The sequence below is a fragment of the Typopeltis vanoorti genome, chromosome 15 (genome assembly GCF_054136105.1).
Source record: "Typopeltis vanoorti isolate ZY-2024b chromosome 15, IOZ_Tvanoo_1.0, whole genome shotgun sequence".
Taxonomy (NCBI): domain Eukaryota; kingdom Metazoa; phylum Arthropoda; class Arachnida; order Uropygi; family Thelyphonidae; genus Typopeltis; species Typopeltis vanoorti.
Window position 1 is genome coordinate 52,504,417 of NC_143563.1, and position 21,313 is coordinate 52,525,729.

Consider the following 21,313-nt stretch of genomic DNA (forward strand, 5'->3'; position numbering starts at 1 on the left):
TTTTTTTAAAATAATTATCTCGTGCTGATTTTTTTAAGTCCATGTTTTTTTTTATTCTGCTTTCTGTTTGATTCTTAACATGATATTAAAGTCATCGGCATGTGCTACAACCTGCACTGATTTGTTTATTAGAGTGCCATAAGTACTATTGGCAATGATTATATAATGTATTCCAAAGCCAAGTTAAAAAGTATTGGAGCTAGACCATCATCTTGTTTTAATTCCTTGAGTTATTGGAAAGGGATCTATTAAATTATTTTGTATTTTAACCTCTGAATATTTCATTGTTAACGTTACCTGGTATTCCAAAGTGTATCATAACCTAATATAATTTTCCTCTATTAACACTGCCATATGCTTGTTGAAAGTCAGCAAAAATCTGATGAATATTTACATCACATTCCAAAAATTTCTCATGTAATTGTTTAATTTTATGCATCTGATCAACTGTGGATTTACCTTTTCTGAAACTTCCTTGGTAGACACCAGTTATCTTCTTCATAAAAGGGTTTATGGAGAAGATAACTCTCCATAAATATTTTGTGTTGTACATAACAGAGAAATATTTCCTTCTAGACATATCGAAAGGTTTAGATGATGCTGATTATTTGTACTAATGCTTCACAGTATCAACAACACCAACAGATGAAAAAATTAAATTAATTTATTGAAACATTAATATTTTGCTGATTTTCTAACCAGTATCTTCAGAGCACAAATAATAACTGCAACAAGCACATAGCACTCAACTAAATCATTGGAAATAATTCAGATGTAACTGAAAGAAAACTAATGTCCTAACAAGGTGCTTTCTTGGTTTGATAACTATAAAGTTAATTTGGAGAAGTCAATTACTTACCTGGTCTTAGAATGACTGTCTTCCAGATCTTTGGTAAATCAGTGCAACCATGTTCCCCCCCCCTATCTTTGCATTGCCTCATATGATACAGATACACATGGGCAATGCTATATAAGCATAGGCATGTGGCCATTAGCATTCTTTACTGTCAGGATGAGTAGATGAAAAGAGTTGAGTCCATTTGAACATGGTATGATAGTCGGAGCCCACAAGTTCAGTCATTCAGTCCGAGAGATTTCTGCCACATTGCATGTGACCTGGTCTACTGTCAGCAAGTTATGAAGTGGAAACATGTTGAAACCACCAAACTCTTCCCCTGAATTGATATGCCCAAGAAACTGACAAATGGTACTGGCAAACTCTCAAGCATGTTGCCACAGTAAATCATCAGCTATTCTCTTTAGCAACCATCACAAATGACTTTCGCATGAGCTCTGGAATGGATACCAGTGATAGAACTATTCGCTGGGAGGTGTTTGCCCTTGAGTTTCATGGTCGTGCTGCAGCTCACAAGCCCTTGATTACACCTGGCATTGTCTGGAATGTTGCAAAGAACACAGTCATTGGACTGTGGATCAATGGAAAAGGGTCCTGTAGAGAGTGATGAATCACAATACATGATCTGGCAATCCAATGTGGACCTGGAAGATGCCTAGTGAACAGTACTTACAGGAATGCCTTGATATCAATCTCCAAATATCAATCATGAAATTTGGAGGTGGTAATATAATGGTCTGAGGCTGTTTTCCCTGGTTTGGACTGGACCCATTGGTTTCTGTGTCCAGATCTTTAAATACTGTTGTTTACCATGACATTTTGGACAATTCTGTTCCTCCCACACTGTGGAAACAGTTTTGAATATACCTTCTCCTGTATCAGCACAATAATGCACTTGCTCACAAAGCAAGGGCCCTAGCTCTATGGTGTGAAGATATATAGGTGAAAGAATTAAACTGGTCGGCCCAGTGCCCCAACCTCAACCCTATTGAACATCTTCAGGATGAATTGGAGCGAAGGTTGTATGCCAGACCTACTTGCCCAACTAACACTCATCAGCTGTTTGCAATAATACAGGAGGAATGGAAATGAATTCCAGTAGCAATTTACCAGAACTTAGTGGAGCCTACCTCGAAGGATAATGGCTGTAATAGCAGCGAAAGGAAGCCCAACCTCTTATTGACAACAATGCTGTTGTCAATAAGAGGTTGTATTTCTCATGTAGTGATGAGAAATACAAACGATTGCTGTCCAAATACTTTTGGCAACATAGTGTAGTCTCTCAGACCTATAGCAGCTCTTATGTAATAGCGATGTCTTATTCTACTGAATCATTTGTGATGGAATATCCAGAGCATGTCTTAACTTGCAATACATTGTGGATGTAATTTTGATATTCTTCAAACTGATTTATCACTCATTCCAAAACAGACCAAACCACAGGCACAAGGAATCTTTTATACTCCAAGATGAGTAAGAGAATGATCTTTGGGAGAATGGATGAAAATAGCAAGTTGCAGGAATGGTTTGTATGTGGCCTGAAGATCATATTTGCAGAGAACTGTAACTCTTTTCTGATGTACCTTTAACCTCACAACCAGCCAAAGTGGATGAAATACTCAGACACCTAGGATTTTTCATGGATCAAACCTCATTGGCATTCTGCCTTTTATCATGTAATTACCCTACTCTGTTGTTTATATCCCTTAATGGTGATTGCAAAGCCATATAGTGGATTCCTGAAGAATCCACTATATGGCTTTGCAAAGGTTGTGTTACAATTCGAGTGACACAATCTTTGTGTCACTTGAATTGAAGTATGCTGTGTTACTTGGAATTTCTTCATTGTCCTTTGATATTTGAACTTTTTGTGGCACAGTTTATTTTATTGTCTGCTCCCAAAGATAAAAATGAATTTCACATGTGTGAAACTAAATAATCAATCTTGGAATGACCACAGATCAGCTATTGTATTGAATATTTTTTGAGTAGTGGTAAATTTGCTGCCTTTTATTCTTCAAATTAGTGCAATGAAACAAGACCATTTATGTTCTTTCATTTTTCAGGCAATGTTCAAATGCTTGTATTCAAAATCATTATGTTAAAGAGTTGACTTTGACTTTTGTTTGCTTTGCTTTGTTAGTGCGTCTGTTTGTGTGTTTTTGGTGTTTATAATTTATAATTTGATAAAATACGTTACTAGTATGGCTCCAGTACGAAGGAAAATGGCGGCCAGTAATGATGGTTCGCCATCTTCTTTCAAGAACGGTAATATAAAGGAGATAATTCAGTGTACTATCTGCGAAATGTACGCTTTGCGGAGTACGGTTAGATGATAATAAAGGAGTGAATGTGTGTAGAAAATGTAGGGAGAATGAGGAATTGAAGTGTATTTCGGATCGTGAGTGTGATATTTTTGTCAAACTTCAGAATGAAGAAAATAGGGATATGACAAGAAACGGCGAGGTTGTACCAGAGAATTGTGAGAGTGTGAATGATAGTATTAATGGTTTTACAGAGAATAAAAAAGATGAGATAGATGCAATGAGTGAGATTGCGTTGTTGAATGGTGCGATACAAAGGACAAAACAGTAGCTAGAGCGTATGAGCAAAAGTCAACTGAATGAACCAGCCAATAATAAAAAGTATGACAGGAAAAATAGGCGTATGAGTGTGAACATGAACAAAATGGAGGATAGAGTGCTGTATGGAGACTGGTTAGTACGAAGTGTGTTAGTAGAGGATTTGACAAAATCGTACCAACCTGGTGCGACCATAAAGGATGTAACTGAGTCTGTTAGAGGGTGAAAGAAATGATTGTTGTGGCAGCTACGAATGATTTGAAAGGAGAAAAAATGGAAATGATAGAAGACCTGAATGAATTGTTTGAGGTAGCAAAAGAAAAGAGTGAGAGAGTTAGAATGATTAGTCTTTTGCCACGGTATGACAGTGAAATGTTTAAAAGGAGAGCCATAATTGCGAATGACTTTATGTGTGGATTATATATGACGAGTGATGTGGAATTTGTGAATGTGTGGAGTGAGTTCGATGGGCGAAAGGATCTATATAAGATGGATGGCTCATTTAAATGGTTAAGGTGTAAGGAGACTTGAGAAAGTGTTGCTGAATGTAGTGGATGTGCAAATTCAGGGAAACTAGATTTATTAAGTGGGAGGGGGTAGATATACAGTCCTTAGGGAGGCAGTTGAATGTATGAATGAATATAATATGCCCGAGCGAATAAGGACAACAAATCAGAGTGGGATAGTTAATATAAGGCACCAAGGTAGGGTTGGAGCTAATGGGGGTCTTAAATTCATGTACACTAATGCTAGGAGTATTAGGAACAAGAAGGAAGAGTTTTTGGCCATGGTTGGCACTTTCAGAGCACAGGTTATTGGTATTAGTGAATCATGGCTGACTGTAGATGATATAGCTAGTGGGATTAAATGTGATGGGTATAGTGTGTTCAGGAATGACTGGGAGAATAAAATGGGGAGAGGAGTATTGTTGATGATAGCTGATGAGCTACAGCCAAGGAGAATAGAAGTTGAATTGCAGGATAGAGAAAAGAGCACATTTGAGGCATTTGGTGTGAGATTGTGGCTAACAGAACTAAATATACAATTGGGTGCTGCTATAGACCAGGTGATGGAAAAGATGGTGGTGACAGTATGCACAAGCGAGTGGAAGGAAGGTAATTATTATGGGAGATTTCAACTATGGTCGCATTGATTGGAGTGAGGAGAGGACACACGGGAGGAAGGAATTGGATTTTATGCGGTTATTAAGGGATAACTATCTGTGACAGCATGTAATGGAAAATACTAGGGGTCAGAGAGTGCTTGACCTAGTAATTACATCTGAGGATTTGGCTGTAACAAATATGACCACATTGCCACCAATTGGTGAGAGTGATCATATGGTCTTGACTTGGGAGGTGGCTAAAGGTGTGGAACAGGGTACATGTGGAATTATTGCACTGGAAAGTATGACAAGCTTAGGAGTTTGATTGGTTCAGTGACATGGTATGTACAACTGCAAGGACTAGAAGTTGATAGTGCATGGGAGGCAGTTAAGAAGTGTTTGCATGAAGCAATGGCTGACTGTATGCCTAGAGTCCGAATAATAAATCAAGTAGGGGTTAAATGGATGAATAACACCATTAAGCTTGAGCTGCAAAAAAAGAAACAACTATGGAGGGAATTTAAGGAGAAAGGTGACCGGCAGGCACATGAACGGTATAAAGCGCAGGCCAGGAGGGTAACGAGTGTGGTAAGAAAAGCAAAAAAGGATTACGAAAGAACATTGGCCATGCAGGCTAAAGAGAATTCTAAACAGTTTTTTAGATATGTAGCAAGTAAAAGGAAAAATGTACATGGCAGAATGATTTTAAAGAATGCCGATGGTAGGGAGGTAACTGAATCAGTTGATATAGTTGAGTTACTGAGTGAGCACTTTGCAAGTATATATCATCCAGGTGGTGACATTGCAGAAATGAATAAACCATTAGATTATACAGGAATTGTGTGAATGAGTGGAGGTGAGTAGTCTATTGCATAACTTCAATGTCAATACATCCGTGGGATTGGATGGTATACCAGTTCGTTTCGTACGATAAGCAGCTAAAGAACTGTCAGTACCCTTGACCATTTTGTTTATTTTGAGTCTCAGGTCTGGGTTAGTCCCGTGGGAGTGGAAAGAAGGGAAAATAGTTCCACTGCATAAAGGTGGTTCCAAGACTGCTGTTGTAAATTACCGACCGATTAGCATATCAGGAATCTTTGTCAAGGTCTTAGAGAAATTAGTCAAGAAAAGAATACAGGATTGGATAGATGAAAATGGGATATTGTATGGGGGACAACATGGTTTTGTGAAGGGTAGATCATGCCTCAGTAACTTGCTCACGTTCTATAACACAGTGACGGCTGAACTGGATAGGGGTAATGGGTTTACAGTGATACTACTGGACCTTGCCAAGGCCTTTGACAGGATTCCACATGGAACCTTAATCAGTAAACTGAAGCAGATGGGGATAGATATAGGGTTGGTGAGATGGATAGGAGGGTGGTTAAAGGAGAGATACCAGAGAGTGGTTTATGCAGGAGTGGAGTCTGAAAGATGGCTTGTGACTAGTGGTGTGCTGCAGGGCTCTGTACTTGGACCACTGCTTTTCGATTTTTTCATCAATGATATAGGAAAGGATTTGAGAGGAAGTGTTCACTTGTTTGCTGATGATGCAAAGTTGGGTAGAGCAATTGTGAGTGCACAGGATGTCAAAATGTTACAGGATGATTTGGATAGTTTGGAGGACTGGGCTAGGAAAAATGGATGTCAATTTAATTTAGTGTAAGGTTATGCACTTTGGGATGAAAAGAATAGCAGCAGTATATCGCATTGGTGGAACCGTACTCCAGGAGATTGATGAGGCCAGGGATTTTGGAGTGTTGGTGGATGGAGAGTTGAAGTTTAGGGGGCACATTGCAAAAGTGACTAAATCAGCTCATCAAATCACTTGGCTCCTGAAAAATACTTTAACATGCAGAGACAAACAAGTTGTTGTTCCTCTGTATCGAGCCTTGATAAGACCCCATCTGGACTACTGTGCCCAGTTATGGGCACTAGAGTTTTTTCGTGATGGGGAGGAAGTGGAGAGGATCTAGAGACGCGTGACCAAGATGATAGCTGGTCTGTGGAATGAACCTTATGAGAATAGGTTGAAGATTTGTGGGTTACAGAAATTGGTCGATAGGTGGAAGAGGGGTGATATGATTGAGACATTCAAATTACTGAAGGTTTCTATAAGATTAATCCAGAAGATATTTTTGAAAATAGGACTGGTGGTGGGAGGACTAGGGGCCATGCATGGAAGCTGGGCAAGAGCGTGGTCGACAAGGGTGTTAGAGCTAGGTTTTTTACTTGGAGAGTGGTGAATGAGTGGAATAAGCTTCCAGAGTCTGTTGTGGGGGCTACAACCATGAATGAGTTCAAGGCAAGGTATGATAGATACTGTGTCAATGTCGAATAGTTGTTCTTGACATGATGTTAGGGCCTCCCTCGATGAGTCTGTCGACTCCTTGGAGTTGCCCGGAACAATAATAATAATAGTTATAGTTTTTAAAATAACATTTATTAAAATAAATATGAACTTTTGTTTTCTTTCTTGCAAAATACCATCATATGGTTCATCACACTTCAGTTGAAATGAGTTTCTCCGTTTTTATAAACAATAAGTGATGTTAAATTGCATTACTCACTTCCTGATTGTGAAACTTCAATATCAAAAACTTACATCTAATGATATTTGAACATGAACTAATTCACTTTTGCTTAAAATTGCAACAGACCTTTTTTTTTTTAAGGTTCTTTGTTTGGTGTACCTTCCTATATTATTATTTCGGGCAACTCCAAGGCGTCGACACACTCATCGAGGGAAGCTCTAACATCATTTCAAGAACAACTATTCGACATTCACACAATATCTATCATACCTCACCTTGAACTCATTCACAGTCATAGCACCCACAACATGTTTCCCCAAACTTCAACTCCCTATCCACCAACACTCCCAAATCCCTGGCCTCATCAATCTCCTGGAGTACAGTTCGACCAATGTGATATACTGCTGCTAATCTTTTCAACCCAAAATGCATAACCTTAAACTTTGCCACATTAAATTGACATCCATTTTCTTTTCCTTAGTCCAGTCCTCCTATCCAAATTATCTTGCAAAATTTTGACATCCTATGCACTCACAATTGCTCTACCTAACTTTGCATCATCAGCAAACAAGTGAACACTTCCTCTCAGATCCTTTCCTATATCGTTAATGAACAAATTGAAAAGGAGTGGTCCAAGAACAGAACCCTGCTGCACATCACTAGTCACAAGCCATCTTTTGGACTCTACTCCTGAATAAACCATTCTCTGAATAAACCATCAACCACCCTCCTATCCATCTCACCAACCCTATATCCATCCCCATATGCTGCAGCTTACTGATTAGAATTCCATGTGGTATCCTCTCAAAGGCCTTAGCAAGGTCCAGTAGAATCACAGTAAACCCATTACCCTTATCCAGTTCAGCCGTCATTGTACATATCCAGTATTTAACCACTGTAGAGATATGATGAAAATAGATGAAATATATCCAATATGGATTGATTCAATATTTATGTTCATTTAGAAGATTTTTGACCCTTGTGCTATTTAGAGTACTCGAGGGCCATGGGGTCTTTTCATTTCTGGCCTTACAACTATGTCCTCTCTTATAAACCTTACTATATTTCTTCTATAATCTACCCTTTCCCCTTCAATATACCCTATTCCTCCTATGGGTTTAAATTCAGAAGCCTTAAGGTCCTACCACTGAACTGTTTCATCGTCAGGCTAGTCCCCTCACATGGAGAACATAACCATACTTGTAAGCTGACAGAAAAAGATAATCAGATTGAATCTATGGGAAACGACCCTGGAATGGAAAAGGGAAAACAAAAATGGAAACAACAAAATACACATAGCAAACCAGAATGTAAGAGGAATAGCATATAAAGAAATAGAATTAGACCAGTTATTAAATGAAAGAAATTTTAAAATAGCAGTAATCACCGAAACAAAAAAGAAATTAAAAGGAACTATGAGAACTGAAAATTTTAATGTGATATACAGTGGAGTCGACAGAGACCAAAGAGCACAAGCAGGAGTCATGATTTGGATTCATAACTCCCTTTCAAAACAGTTAAAGCATTATAAATTATGGAATGAAAGAATAATAGAAGCTAGAATAAAAATAGATAGAGGCTATTTAACAATAATTGGTTTATATGCCCCAGAAGAAGGAAGAGAACAAGATAATATTGATTTTTATAATCAGCTACAAAACATATATAATAAAATAAATAAAAATGATTACATAATTTTAGCAGGAGACTTAAATGCAAGAATTGGAAACACGAAAATTAATAATAATATAGGAATACATGGAGAGCACACTCTAAACAGAAATGGTAAAAAATTGATTGACTTTGTAGTTTATAATAACCTAAAAATAATGAATTCCTTCTATAAACATAAAGACATACATAAATATACTTGGGCAGCAAGAGGATGGAAATCAATATTAGATTACTTCATATTAAATGAAAAGACATCAAAATTTTCACTAGATGTTAGAGTTCACAGAGGATATGAAATAAGCAGTGACCACTTCCTTGTTAAAATAAAATTAAGATTACCACCTAAATGGCTACAAGTAACAAGAACAGAAAGAAAAATTGAAACATTTGTTTATAAAACTAGACTATTGAATGACAAATGTACAATGGCTATATGAACAAAGAATTAACCAGTATCTAGATAAAATAAAACAAAATGAAGAAATAGAAACAGAATCGCTTAATATAAAAACGATACTAAATGCAGCAGCAAATGAAAGCTTAGGAAAGACCAAAAAATTCAATAAAAGAAAAAAGAAGCCTATCACAAATGGTTAAGCAGTAAAAGATTAGAAGATGAAATAGAATATAAAAGAATTAGAGCCATAGCTAAAAGAGAAGTCAGAAAAAGACATAGAGAATCATGGAATAAATTTGTTTCTAATTTAGAACATGATTTATATAAAATAAGACCCAATGTATATAAGATTTTGAAACACCTAAATGCAGATACCAAAGAAAACATAAAATTAAACACTGAATTGAAATTAGAAGAATTTCTAAATTACTACACAGAACTGTGGACAGACAAATATTTTAAAAAAGACAACTGGCAAACAATTAACGAAAATGAAAAGGAAATAACTGAAGAAGAATTAGAAATCAGCCTGAAAGAAACAAGAAATAGAAATCAGCCTGAAAGAAACAAGAAATAGAAATCACCTGGAGAAGATAAACTAGGTTCAGAACTATATAAATACACAGGAACAAGATTCAAAGAAAGACTCTTATTATTTTTAAATAAAATTTACTCAACTGGTATCCTCCCAATAGAATGGAAAAAAGCAATTGTGATTCCTATCTTTAAGAAAGGTAATAGAGATGACCCTAAAAACTATAGAGGTATCAGTATACTAAATTCCTTTTACAAAATATATAGCAGAATCTTAAATAACAAACTAATGAAATATTCCGAAAACTTTATTCTAGAGGTACAGAATGGATTTAGAAAAGGACGATCATGTATAGACCCACCCTTTTGCCTAAAATTAATAATAGAGAAAAGAAGAGAATATAATTTAGAAGCACATATTGCAGTTATTGACTTTGAAAAAGCATTTGACAAAGTTAAAAGAAACATTATTTAACATATTAAAAGAAAGACAAATACCAAATAATATCCTAAAAGCTATCACAAGTATATATGAAAATAATCAAATACAAATAAGATTAAATCATGAGCTATCATATATGAGAGAGATAAACCAAGGGGTCCGACAGGGATGTCCTCTCTCAGCAACTCTTTTTAATATCTACTTAAATGAAATAATAATAAAATGGAGTAAAAATTTACATCAAGGAATTAAACTTTCACCTACAGTTAACTTAAACACTCTCCTCTTTGCAGACGACCAAATAATAATTACAAATTCTGAAGATAACTTACAGAAAGCTATTTTAAATCTAAATGAGATATCCAAAGATTATGGTATGATAATATCAACGGAAAAATCAAAAACTATGGCCTTTAAAGGACAAGATCCAGCAAGAACTAAAATAGTATTAGATAACAAGATCTTAGAACAGGTGAATTCATTTAACTACCTAGGATGTATGATCACTTATGAAAATGAAAAAGATATAAACATAAAAATTGCAAAATATTTAAAAATAACAGGAGTAATTAACTCTATATTTAAACCAAACCTAGTTCAAAAACAAACCAGGCTAAACGTATACAATACATTAGCCCTACCGGTCTAAATGTATGGAAGCGAAATCTGGACAATAAAACAAAAAGACAAAGATTAACAACAGCAGAAATGAAGTTTATGAGAAAAACTGCAAAGTATACCCTATTTGATCACAAAAGAAACGAAGATATTATGAAAGAATTAAACCAAGAACCACTAATTGAAAAAATTAAAAAATATAAACATAAATGGATGGAACACGTTCAAAGAATGAAAACAGAAAGATTACCAAAACAAGCCTTAAAGTACAAGCCATTAGGAAAAAGAAAACCAGGGCGTCCTCTTAAACGATTCAACAATGACTTCTAAGGCCGGAACAGGCATACTAGGCCTAAATCCTTGATACGTATGATGATGATTTAGAAGATTCCAATTCTATCCCCCCTCTTCTTCGTCTCCACTCATGGAATTGAATTATGAATATTACTGACAGTATTCAATATCTATTACTTTATTTTACTGTTTTGACAAAAGAAATAAGGCAATAATGTTGTATAGGTACTTCCTATGCTAGACTATTTCTTTGAAATCTATAATCAGTGTTATTCAGCTGAAATTGTTCTAAATTTCATAAATACTATGCTATATTTTCACCATATAAAAATTGTTTATATGTATACCACAAAAAAGAAAGTACAGTAGTGTTACTGCTGCTTAATTGTCATTTCTGAAATAAGCTGTCTTAGAAATACTAGATAATAATCCTCTCAGCTGGAGGAAAAGGCTAAAAGCTTAATGTTACTCTCACTGCTATTGAGAAAGACAAGAGAGAACACTTCCTCAAAAGTCACACTAGAAAGCTTCAAGCAGCAGTGCAGAACTCTAGCATTGTCTTGTTTCATTTCAACTGATTGATTTGCAGACATCCTAAACAAAAAATAGATATTTATTTTATAGACTGATACAATATTTATGTTCAAATAATAGTTTTCTTGATTTACAAAATTTTGCATATCTAGTACATGAACTTTTATAAGGACTTTTCAGCTGAAGATGTGAGTTAGCCAGTCATATGGAGGTGGAAGGATTTTTACCTCTCAGAAACTCAGATTTTTCATGCTGCTAAACAGGCAAACTGGCCAGAAGAGCACAAGAAATTTATTAGCCTCATAGCCTTAGTTGCTTTGGCTGTAAATCCAAAAATAATAAAAAAAATGGGGAGAAAATCTTCAGAACTGGTGATCTTAAGTTTTGAGTGGAAATGTAAATGGGGAGGGGAGGGAGTTGTAAACTACCCTTAGAGTGTATTTTTATAGTATCCTCCAAAATATTTTCTGAACTCTCCTTGGTATATTGGGATGCCTGTTGATTAATTATATTCTATGTTTCTTTTGGCTAAGTTATGTAAGATTTTGTTGAGAGTATTTTAGATGACTTACAGCTCATATGGATAAAGAACCCTCTTGCCAATAAACATAAAGACAGACCATCTGATGGATGGTACATAATCATAGTGTCAGGTTCAGACATAAAATTTATTTTTTATTCAAAGTGCAGAGAAAAGCATTAATTGTTTACATATCTGAGTGATGCTTCTGTTTTTTAAGGGGAGGAGATGAGAGCTGTTTATTCAAAAAACTGAAAAAGTTTGCTCTCAGCAGAAGGTAGAGCCCATAGCTGTACTTTCCTTAAGTAGGAAGGATATACTGTGCCAGACAAAGTATCCTAGTAGCAGGACATGTAAGAAGAGAGCAGCACTGTATTTTACTTCCATTCAATTCCAGTTTGGAGTATAAAAACTGCAGAAAAATGGGAAGCATTTATAATGCCGTTATATTTATGGATAAAACTAAATAATCCTATCATGTGCCAAGTAGATTTCCTATCCCATCATAAAATATTATATCACAATTTATTTAATTTTCTGTATTATGTTTTTTTATTATATCATCATATACTCTATTAACTTGAATTTAAAAATCTGTAGAAATATATATAAAAATATTTTTATATTTTGCAGATCACCCACTGGCCATCACAAAGTATTCTATCCTACTATATATTCCATTTACCTTCGTCTAGAATTAGCACAAGACTTACAAGTGGGAGTGGCAATTTGGGAGATAGGACAAGGACTTGACTATTTTTATGATCTTCTTTGATCATGCTTATGAATCAGAAAACATAGGTTCTGGGTAAAATGATTAAAGCATTCAGTCCCAGTGATATCAAAGTTTATCTTTCAATAAAAGATAAACTTTGAAATCGTTCACCTCCTCTTTGAAATCAATTGTGATTAGGACATATAAATTTAGGGTGCTGCTTCTTAATAAACAGTGATTTAAATCAAACTTAAGGCTGACCACTATTCTTATAGAACTGACTGTATAAATTTTGTATATATAATTTCTTCTTGTAATTACAGAAGTTTTGTATAAAAGCAGTATTCTCTTCTTAAGAACATTTATTTACATGACATGCTATTAACATTCCTAAAAATTTATAACTCACACCTACATTAAAATGAAACCATCATATTTTTTGGCTTTGTTAATACCATAACACAAGATCATTTTGCCATAAGGAATTATTAGCTATTGTCACTCATATTTAGTTAATTTAAGAATAGAATTATCCTTAAGGGTGGTGGATGATAACAGCTTGGAGTTTCTAGCTTGGTCAGTTATACTGAAAACCTGATGACACACAATGGACTGAATAGCTAGATCAAATATCTCATTTTGGTAATTTACAGTTAACAAGAAAAGCTGCATTTTTGTATACTGTGAACAGCAAGTTTGACCACTTCATAATGTGCTACACGTTTGCAGCACCATTAATATGGACATTTGATATCGTGGGACCACCGTCTAACTTGGAAGATGCATAGCCTGTATCATGCTGAACTGATTGGAGGTTCTGCATTTGAGCATACTCAGAAGCAAAGCAGAGCATCTGGGTGAGCGTTGGAAGTCATCAAGAAAAAAAAATGTTTTATTTGCTGAATGTTTGTATTTACATCTGGCTTTGTCGATTATATGATAATCTTTGTTCTTTTATACCATAATTTCAGTTAAGGACTTGTTACCTGTATCGGGAGGTGGTTCATTGTACAATACATATTTTACTTTTTATTTTCCAAAATGCTTCACTTATTCAACCTGAACATTCGTAAAACTTTTTTCTAACTGATCAGAAATATTTACCTACTAGGAAGAGAGAGCGAGAGAGAGAATGAAGATGTTATTCTTTTATATGTATCATATTAAAATGCACCTTTTCAGAATTTCCTTTACTTTCTTGAATCAGATCTAAATTACTTACAGACCACAGGAAATAATTTATGGCAAAAGACTTGCTAACAATGAATTTCCACTAGAAATATCATTGTTGCTATGAGATTTTTCATTATTTGTTATAGGAGATTAATTACCTAGTCTAGCCATAAATACTGTTATAACTTGAACACATAAACCTTTAATCTATCAGTAAATCATTTACAGCTTTCGGCACATACAAACCACATGTATAATTTGCATATAGTAGCACTCATGTTCAAAACGTCCCCATTTTGTCTTCACTCAAGCTGGAAGTCTGTTATGCCATATATCGATGACAGGACTCACAACATCCAGTAGAAATTCTGCCACTGCTCACTCCAAATCCACTTTCAGTGGATTTGGAGTGAGCAGTGGCAGAATCTCTCAAGCTCCGACCAAAATTTGAAGTCCAATGGATTCCAATCAGGACTTCCAGATGGCCAATTAGATGGTGATATGTGGTTGGACACATTACTGAATGAAACAAGAAGTAACAAAACAGTGGCAGAAGATGGTCAAGAGGAATACCATGTCAGACACTTAAAAAACCGATACCTCATTATGCCCGTAATTGATATTTTATTGCTACTCGTGTGAAGTTGGATTGTTGTTGCAGTGAGGTATATTGCCTGGAGGAGGTCCATATATTCTCCAGGAACTCCCTGATTCTGGAGTACTTTGATTATTGCATTAGTTTTGATGGAATCAAATGCTTTTCATAATCAAGGAAGACTAAACAGAGAGGCAATTGGTTTTCTTCTGCTTTTTCTATTATTTGTTTTACTGCATGAATATGATCAATGTGTTAAAGCCTTTACGGAATTCTGCTTGTTCTACTGGTTGATTTGAGTCTAGAAGAGGTGTTAACCTGTTTGTTATTTTGTGAGAATTTTGTACAGATTACAGAGAATACTAATTGGTCTATAGTTCTTTACTTCTTCTTTGTCCCCTTTTTTAAATAACAGTATCAGAGTAGCATTTTTCCAATTTTCTGGTATCTTTTCTAGGCATAGATTTAGTAAGTTTGTGACATAGTGAATTATATCATTTTCTACCCATTTAATTAATTCTATGTGAATTAGGTCTTCACCAGGACATTTTCCATTTGTTTTATTTCATCTGAAGTGAATGGAGGGATGAATTCTATATGCGATGGAGAAGAGTTATTTATATTTGATTTATCTATTGAAGGATCCTACTCGTTACATCACACAAAAACCTGGTATGAATGGAAATTTAAAGAAGAAGCCTGTGAAATTTTGATTAACCACTCTGATCTTAACAATAATGATGGCATAAAAATCCCAAAAATTTGGGTGGCACACATTCAGCTGACTTAGTTTCCAGCAAACCCTGACTTTAGGACTCTAAGCTAATTTTCAGCTTTTATTGGGCACTATTCAATACCAGTTGGTTTTAACTTATATAAGTAATTTTATTTTTATTTATTATTATTTTTCCTTTCTTGTAAACATGTTGCTCTGCAGCTTAATTTAATTTTGTAACCTAATATAGGATGATAATAATAATCAAACTCTAGATTTGATGCAGGAAGGTTTTTTTTTTTGCCAGAAGTCAGGCCAATAGTTGTAACTGTTGTCAGCCATGTAGATTGTAGTGCAGCTTGTTTCTTTGTATATATGTGTATACTCCAGATCAGCATTTCCCAGATTTTTCCTACGATGGAATACTTCATAAATCCTGAAATTTTCACAGAACACCTTGATTATTTTGTAATGTATTAATAATTAATTATGGCATAATCATAAAGAGTATTAGTATACAGTGTGACATGTTGACAAATATAAAATTACATTTAAATCAGTTATCAAGCACTGGACTAATGAAATCTTGTAGCATATTGTACTTTCCTCAGGCCCATTAAATTAATTTGTGCTGATTTTTCATTGACATATCCCATTCTGAACACCAAAAATTTATATTATTATTATAAGTACTTTCGGGTGAATGCGGACTTTTTCTCCTGTGTACATCTTGTACATCTTGGAGATCGCCTTATAGGCTGGAGCTGGATGAATCATCTGCTGCATCACAAACACCTTCAATAAGAGATTTCTTAACACCAAAATTAAACAAAGTCCCTTGTCTCTTATTCATATTAAAATTTAAATCTGCTGGACTATATACTTTTAAAAAATCATGGCACTTTCACCCTACAATACAAACTTGTGAAGAAAGTATTCCGTATTACTAGATTTGAGAACAAAATACAGACTACCTTGATCTTCAATTTCAGTGGAAAAATTTTCTTTATACTTCCTTGCTGATTGGTCACTAACATTTGCAACACAGATGTTACTTCATTCAGTTTTGAGAACAGAGGATATTGTCCTGCAGGCAATTTTTATGACTGGTCATAAACAGTAGCATTCCCTTTCCCGAATGTTGAAAGATTTCGGTGTGTGAAAATTAATGATAATTCATGAATATTTCCATGTTTCAAAATATGTGGCTTGGTCACTGACATTTGCAACACAGATGTTATTTCGTTCAGTTTTGAGAACAGAGGATACACCGCCCATTGTTGTAATCGGCTTGCAGGCAATTTTTATGACCAGTCATAAACAGTGCTATTCCCTTTCCCGAATTACTTCCATGTTTAAAAATACATGGCTTGGTCACTGACATTACGGAACAATTTGGGAAATCCTACTCCAACACGGTAGTTGTTTTCGAAATTGGGTGGGATCTGGTTAGAGATTGTAATGTTAGCGAACACACCAGCACAACCAGTTCACGATCAGAGATATCTGATCGTGAACCATCAGTATAGATGAGCAAAAGTAGTCAGAGTGAACTATTCTGTGTGCATTAGCCTCTCTACCAGCCAAGGTGGATGAAATAGTGAGACCAAATTGCACTTCTTATCCATGTTATTCAATAAGTGTTACAGAATTGTATCCAGATTTAGCTGGACATCTATAGACGTCATGGCCAATTGAAAATAGACTCTCCTGTAGTTTACAAAATGAGAGGATGTGGTGCAAGCCTGTCATTGGGAATGCTGTTTTGTTGTTGTTTAGCCCAGGTAATGTCAACACTCATGCCAAAAGGACAGATTATAGTCTGCTTGTGTGATACAGGAACTTCGAACAAAGAAAAGTCCATGTAGGGTGATCTGAAGAGACTATTTTTAGGGCATAATTAAAAGCATGTTTTTGTCTAAGTAGGGGATTCATTTGATTCAGCATGAAGTCTTTGAACAGGTGATGTGCAAAAAGCACCAGTAGTTAATTGGATACCTTGATGAAGGACTGGTTCCAACCACCAGAGCATGCTCTCCCTTGCAGAACTGTAAACCTGGGACCCATAATCAAGCTTTCAATGTACAAGTGCATGATAAATGCGGAGCAAGAACCATCTATCAGCACCCCATTAGATAGAGCAGCGCTTCCCAAACAGTGGGCTGCAGCCCCCCCCCCCCCCCTTGGGGGGGCCGTGAAATAATGAAAACAAATTTAAAATGTTTTAAAACTAAGTAGATATTTTTATCTTAAAAGAAACATTTCATTTTTATTTTTTATATTTTATTGGAAAAAATCACATTGGTGTTGGTTCACAAATTCTGCTGTCCTGCATATTTCGGCACTTAATGAATATTAGTAAATATATGCTTATTCATATAAGTTTCATTTCAAAGGTATTGATAAGAAGCACAAAAAAGCTTACAAACGCAAAATCGTCCACTCATTAAAAATGGCCAAGTTTTTTCTGCTTTAAATGATTTCATTGCTAGTGTGGGTGATGCGTGATAAAGAAATATGCTTGGGGTGCAGGGCAACTGTGCTGATAGCACAGATCACATGCAATTTTTTTTTTAATGGGGACCGTGAAATATTTTAATTTTTCCAAAGGGACCTTTACATCCATAAGTTTGGGAAGCACTGAGATAGAGGAGAGTGCATTTCCATTCCAGCAGAAGTGTACACAGATGATTTTTTCAGCAGATAACCTGAATCCTCATGGATTCCTGAATCTGTTACAGGCCTGCCCATCCATCCAGCTGTGTGTTCTAAGTTTGAGTGGGTAGCACATTATCATGACCTGTATATTGCAGGAGTGAGAGTAAATTGTGAGATCAACATAAAGACAATTACGTGCTGTAGGAGGAAGCTGTTCAGTAATTGAGTTCACTTTAATAGCGAAGAGGATCACACTTCTTGATGATTTGGTCACGATAATGTGCTACCCACTCAAACTTGGAATACACAGCTGGATAAAAAGTTCTTGATAAAAACAGGTCCTTTAACATACCCTATCTCCAGGCTGTGTCGTAGGCTTTCTACATGTAAAAGAACACTGAAACTACAAGTTCTCATTTCCGAAAGCATCTCTTATACATGTTTCTAAACAGACCAAATGGTGCAAGGTTGACCTGTGTCTACAAAAGCCAAACCGTGTTGTTGGAAAGAAGTTTATTGCTTTCTAAATACCAGAGTAGCCTTGCATTTACCATTTTTTTTATAAGACCTTACAAAGACAGCTAGTTAAGCTATATAGGACAATAATTGTTGGCCTGGGCTGAATTCTTACCTGGCTTTGGGACAGCAATGACAACTGACTTATGCCAAGAGTTCCGAAACTTTTCCTCTGTAAATATTCTGTTCTATAGTAAGAGATGGAGATCCATAGAAGATGGTGGAAGATGTTTTACCATCTCAAAATGGATGTAATAAGGGCTGACTGTGCAAGGATGAAGCAAAAGGGCTCTGTTGAGTTCCTCATTAACAAATGGTTGATTGTATGGCACTATGCCCTTGCTATAAAAACTTTGCCGCTCTTTCAATATTAAAAATTCAGAGGATATGAGGTTGTTGCTGAGATGCTGGCAAAGTTTTTGCCCAAAGTGTCTGCAATAGCTTAGGGATCAGTAATAATACATCCATTATGGTCCAAGGTCGACAACAGGTGTGTTCTGCATTATCTAGCTCTGAACTTCTGGATTTTATCCCAGACAGTTTTTGCACTGGTTGTTTGATTAATCAATGTCAATTGGATCCAGGATTATTTTTGACTCTGACGTCTCACATAATGTGCTTTGGCGCAAGCATGTTTAAATGATAAGTTTGTTGTGATAAGGTATCTACAAAATATATACACCATACTCTACTTGATCTTTTTTGGCTGCTTGGCACTATGGGTTCCACCAAGGCTTTGGACAGAGTAGAAATCAGGATGACATTTTTGGAATTGTTGCAGTTGCTGTATGGACAATACCATCTGTTACAAACCTCACTGCTTCATTAATAGGTGTTTAGTTGACTGCTTTGGTATTAAATTTTGCAAGATGGGAAAATGTGTCCCAGTCAGCTTGATCCATTTTCCACATGGGCATCCAGGTAGGAGGAGGACTTAGTTCCTGTGAAGGCATAGTACTGATAAGAGGAAAATGATATATGTGTTTATCAACATCCCACGTAAACAGGGAGCATATTAAGATTGAATCCTGAATAAGAGTGGTTAAGCATGTGGAAGAAGGTATTTGTTCTATTATTAATAAGGGAGAGGTCGTGGTTGTTAAGCATCTGCTTGATGCGATATCATCTATTTGTGTTATCCCACAGTGTTATGCCCATTAAAATCATCCGTTAGGAGTATGGGCTGAGGCAGTTCCATTTCATTTAGTTCAGAACCTGGTGGTAAATATATGCTGTAATTAGATACCCCACAGATAGGTGAATTGCTACCACTTCTGAGCAATACCAAGCTGAACATGATGGAATGGAGTATTTTACTGCCTATGAGAATAGCTACTCGCCCATGTGCAGTTCTGTTCATGCATGAGTGATATTCCTGATGGTAGCATCCTCACTGGGTTTTAAATACTGTAAGTTTCCTACAGACAAACAAAAAAGGTTTGCATTTCTGCAGCAGATGCTTTATATCATAGATATTCTGGCAAAACCCACAACAGTTCCATTGTAAAAATTTGCCTATTTTCCAGGAGGTTGAGGACGTGCCCTTATTCGGGTTTATTCTCAATTAGATTTTGGGAAGTATGGATGATCACTGTCCATCTCTTCTGGAAAAATATCCAATACATCATCGGATGTGTCAGGATCACTGGGTAAGTTCAAGTTGCTTTCAGTGGATACTGACATATCCATTTTTCCTGTGGAAGGATCTGATGGTTTTGTCTTTAGGTCATAATCGTGCTATAATTTTTTTTCAGAGGTGGGTTCTCGTTGAATGGGACCATGCAATTGATGACCATCTTCACCAGAAGTTCAGATGCTCTCAGCAGAGAAACAGTTATGATTGTAAAATCATCAAATGATGGAATAGACATGCGAGTTTGAGTTGCTGTTGACATTTTCTTTACTGTTGCCTTCTCAGCATATGAGGATCTCAGAGCAAGTGTGGTGATGGCTAACTTTCTTCTTGCATCCTGATATATGTCCTATTAGGATGTTGTTTCTGGTTGGAACCAGGTGACCATCCTTATGGATCATGATGCACCTCATACCTTTTACCCCCCTGATCTTTTCTCTCTCCTCTACAGGAATTGAGTGTTTTATGGGGTGTAACTTATTGGTATTCCACCCATTGATGTTGCTCTGAGTAGTTTTTCAGAATGTTGACATATTTCTGCGAGGACATCATCAGAATGTACTTTTTTTTTTTTTACTGTTTTGGAAGACAGCCCTTTTATACCCTTTTGAATGAAGGGCAACGTTTTCACTATTGGCTTTTCTCCTGTAGCATGGATGATTAGAAAAGCTGGTACATTTATACAGGTATCACATCTTTTTCTTGCTTCTGTTGTTGAAAGGTGTATTAATACTTGGTTGGGGCGTTGTGAGGGACAAAGGATTCGTGCTTGAGTGGTTTTTGATTCAGCACCAGAACTCTCCCCCACCCACCAGGGGGCCACACATGGATGCCCACTCTCTGGCAAGCAATCACTGCACCTGGGAGTGGAATGCCAGAGTTATGCTGGATACCATACGAGGCCCGCTGTCCCCAAACCATGAGGAAGGAGACTTACTGCAACACCCTTGATCCTTACAGGCCTATCCATCTTAAGTAGTACAAGACTACCAGGATCCCCCCCCCCCCTTTTCTGGATGTCCATGGGTTGCATGGCAGCATCATGTTGGATCCCAGTGATAGTAGTCTGGAAGATGGGGTAGATCTTCCAGACTAGAAAGCTAAGAAAAAGAGGAAGAATGAAAAGGGCCAGTATCTTCATTGGGAGGTCCCAACCACAACACACACACGTGTGGGGGGGGTGGCATTAGTGCTCTCTTTTGAAATATGATTAGCCAA

The 21,313-nt window shown here is 36.2% G+C and overlaps 1 protein-coding gene across 1 annotated transcript in view; it reads left to right on the top strand.

Annotated features, from left to right (window-relative positions):
• LOC150098758 (chitinase domain-containing protein 1) overlaps positions 1-13,156 on the top strand; it is a 191,632-nt gene extending 178,476 nt beyond the window's left edge. Inside the window, exon 11 of the mRNA XM_090404810.1 lies at positions 12,724-13,156. Within this exon, the coding sequence (XP_090260936.1) occupies positions 12,724-12,865 (142 nt within the window). The 3' untranslated portion in view covers positions 12,866-13,156. The remainder of the gene's footprint in view (positions 1-12,723) is intronic.
• Positions 13,157-21,313: the final 8,157 nt, after the last annotated feature.